Raw genomic sequence first — 3,643 nt, 5'->3', positions numbered from 1 at the left:
TGTCTCCTGTAATGCATCTTCATTTTAAAAAATGAAAAGAAAAAATGAAAAGAAAACTAAAAAAATCATAATTTTATAAATAATAAATGAGGATGTTTATTTGGTTAGCTTTTCTAATTGGTGTTTTTGCACTTAATCTTAGAGATAATCTTGATGATTTTTTAGATAACTTAGATAATGATGAACTATTTCATGAAGAAGATGAATATAATGAAGAAGATGAATATAACTTAGAAGATGAACTTGAAGAAGAGGATGATGAAATGGATTATGAGTCATATGAAAATGATGATGATATGTATGAAGATTTGGATGAAAATGAATTTGATTTACAACAAGTTGATGTTCAATTTCCATTTTCAAAAGAAGTTGAAGGAAATACACCATCAACAATATTTGATAGTGCAGAACGATTATTAGTAGAACTTCAAATACCAGCATTTGCTGGATTACGACCAGTTTATTAAATTTTAATTAATTAAATCTTCTTAATAATTTTTTGTTATAATTAAATAGTTTTAGTTAATATTTAAAATGAATATCAAATAAAAAAGGTGTTTATTTAAAATGTTTCTGAGAAACGATTATATCGCTTTTTTTGAATAAATTCATAAATGAAAATAGCAACCACCATCAATATAATAATTGCCATAATCACTACAGTAACAATACCAAACCACATCCAGAGTTGCCAGTCTTCATGTTCTTCTTCAGCATCACCAATTTTTGTAATATTTAACAAAAACATTCTTTCTTTTTCTGAAGTTGAGAGAAATCCAACATGAATATTTAGTATTAAATCTGGATGTATTTCTATTTCTAAACGAGAACCAGCTCCATCAAAACATTGAACATCAGCTGTTTGAAATGAATTAATAGTCTTTACACATTTATCTCCATTAGTTACAAAGATACCAGTAACTCCTTCACTATAACCACATGTATTTATTTCAAGAATATCATCAGTGTTTGATTTAATTTGATAAGTATATCCATAAAGACTATTATACGGAGTAGTTGTTTGAAATTGACAACTATCTGAAGAAGACATAAGTAAAGATGGGACAGTTGCCATATGAAAAAAGGGGTAATCAGAAATAGTTCCAATAGTATCATTTTGTTGTGGTATATAATTTAATGAAAACTTAATTGATTGATTTTCTACTAATGCAGTAGATGAAATAACAATGACTCTATATTGAAGTGTTGTTGTGATATTTATAGCTTTATTCTTCTCTAATAAAATACATTCTTCTGAAGAACTACTTTGTAACATTACTTTAAACTCTAAAGAAGAAGTTGTTTCATAATTAATAACTGTCTCTTTAGGTGAGTCAAAAATAAATGAAGCAGCATAGACATTTTCTATAGATTTTGAACATTCATTAATATTAACAGTTTCACTACTCAGGCTTGTACTTATTTCAGTTGGAAGATTAATTGGAGTACTTGTTGGTAATTCCCCTAAACTTGCAATAATTAATAGATTGAATAACAAAAAATTAATTAGCATTTATCTTTTTAAGATCTTTTTGTTTTTATTTTTAAAATATTTCAAGAAAATTTTGATGTATTAATAAAGATCTTATAATATTTAACAGATTTTTTTAAAAAATGAAAACCCTCAAAATTTTTCATTTGAATGGGGAAAAAATAGAATCGTAAAATAAATATAAAAGAAATAATAAAAAGGAATTAAACAAAAACAAAAAAAAAAAGAAATAAACACGTGTCGATATCTGTTGCCACGATATAGTAAAAAGAATAACAAAACATAATTAATTACTTAAAATAGATTTTACCCTATTATAATAAAAAGGGAAGATGAAGAAATAATATTATCTAGAATTCAATGTCTAGTGCAGTTGAACCAAAACAAAAATCACTTGTAGGAGCTAAAGGAAAACTCTTATTGAAAGGATATAAACCAGGTATGAAAGTTTGTACCCGTTTCCCACCAGAACCATCAGGATATCTTCATATTGGTCATATGAAAGCTGCTATGTTAAATGAATATTATGCACATAGTAATGGAGGAGAATTAATTCTTAGATTTGATGATACTAATCCACTTAAAGAAAGTGCAGAATTTGTTGATAATATTATTAAAGACTTAGCTACAATTGGAATTGTTGCTGATAAAATTTCATATACATCAAATTATTTTGGACTTTTAATGGAATATGGAGATAAAATTATTCAAATGGGAAAAGCTTATATTGATGATATTGATCCAGAAGAAATGCATAAAGGAAGAATGGAAGGAATTGAATCACCAAATAGAAATAATACTCTTGAAAAGAATATGAAAATGTGGGAAGAAATGAAGAATGGAACTGAATATGGTAAGAAATGTGTTATGAGAGCTAAAATTGATATGAAACATAAAAATAAAGCATTAAGAGATCCATCATTATGGAGATGTATTGATGCCCCACATTATAGAACAGGAACACAATTTAAATGTTATCCATTATATGATTTTGGAGTTTCTATTATTGATTCTATTGAAGGAGTTACACATGCACTTAGATCACAAGAATATTCAGATAGAGCACCATTATATGATTGGGTTGTTGATACATTTGGAATGAGAAAACCAATTATTGAAGTTTTCTCTAGAATGAACTTCTCATATGTACTTCTTTCTAAAAGAAATCTTAATACATTTGTTAAGAAAGGACTTGTTGATGGATGGTATGATCCAAGATTCCCAACTATTCAAGGACTTATTAGAAGAGGACTTACTCTTGAAGCTATGAAAGAGTTTTGTCTTGCACAAGGATCATCTAAAAATATTAACTTGATGGAAATGGAAAAGATTTGGTCTGTTAATAAGAAAGTTATTGATCCAATTGTACCAAGATATAATGCAGTATTAAAAGAAGGTGTTTGTACTGTTAATGTTACTGATGCAGTAGAAGAAGATAAAGAAGTTCTTCTTCATAAAAAGAATGAGTCTCTTGGAAAGAAAACAGTACATTTCACAAAAGAAGTACTTCTTGATGGAGCAGATGCTAAAGAAATTGCAAATGGAGAAGAAGTTACTTTTATGGATTGGGGAAATATTGTTATTGATAAAATTGAAGGTTCTAAAGCTGAAGCACATACTCATCTTGAAGGTGATTTCAAATTAACTAAAAAGAAACTTACATGGATTTCTTCAAAAGATCCAGTTAATTTAGAATTAAGAGAATATGATTATCTTATTACTGTACCAAAAATTGAAGAAGGAATGGTACTTGATGATTATATTAATCCAAAATCAATTGAAATTTTTGAAGCACTTGGAGAATCTGCTATGAAAGGATTAAAAGAAGGAGATAAAATCCAAATTCAAAGAAAAGGATATTACAGATGTGATAAAGCCTTTGATGGTAATAAGATTGTTCTTATTAAGATTCCAGATGGAAGTGAAAAAGGTCCAAAAGTTAAAGCTGAAATTGAAGTAAAAGAGAAGAAGCAAAAGAAACAACCAAAAAAGGTTGAACAAAATGAGAAACACTAAAATTGAAGTGTTTGGGATTTATTTTATTAAGGTTTTAATATTTTAAAAAATTTTTTAAAATAAAAAAATCAAAGAAAGTTAAAATAAAATTAATGAAGAAAAGTCATAAAATTAAGTTATATTTAAAATAAACTT

At 26.8% G+C, this 3,643-nt stretch overlaps 3 protein-coding genes across 3 annotated transcripts; 2 read left to right on the top strand and 1 right to left on the bottom strand.

Moving 5' to 3' along the window:
- Positions 1-86: 86 nt before the first annotated feature.
- ENU1_072770 (hypothetical protein) lies at positions 87-467 on the top strand (the record flags this gene model as incomplete). Its single annotated transcript, XM_008858462.1, has 1 exon — positions 87-467. One exon carries the CDS (start codon positions 87-89, stop codon positions 465-467), a length of 381 nt encoding a protein of 126 aa, XP_008856684.1.
- Positions 468-562: 95 nt separating this feature from the next.
- Positions 563-1,513, bottom strand: ENU1_072760 (hypothetical protein; the record flags this gene model as incomplete). The annotated part of the gene is made up of 1 exon (XM_008858461.1): positions 563-1,513. The coding sequence occupies one exon, from the start codon at positions 1,511-1,513 to the stop codon at positions 563-565; it is 951 nt and encodes a 316-aa protein (XP_008856683.1).
- Positions 1,514-1,852: 339 nt separating this feature from the next.
- Positions 1,853-3,508, top strand: ENU1_072750 (glutamine--tRNA ligase; the record flags this gene model as incomplete). Its single annotated transcript, XM_008858460.1, has 1 exon — positions 1,853-3,508. One exon carries the CDS (start codon positions 1,853-1,855, stop codon positions 3,506-3,508), a length of 1,656 nt encoding a protein of 551 aa, XP_008856682.1.
- Positions 3,509-3,643: the final 135 nt, after the last annotated feature.

This window comes from Entamoeba nuttalli (genome assembly GCF_000257125.1).
Source record: "Entamoeba nuttalli P19 unplaced genomic scaffold asmbl_3568, whole genome shotgun sequence".
Taxonomy (NCBI): domain Eukaryota; phylum Evosea; order Mastigamoebida; family Endamoebidae; genus Entamoeba; species Entamoeba nuttalli.
This window is presented reverse-complemented; position numbering and strand designations above follow the sequence as displayed.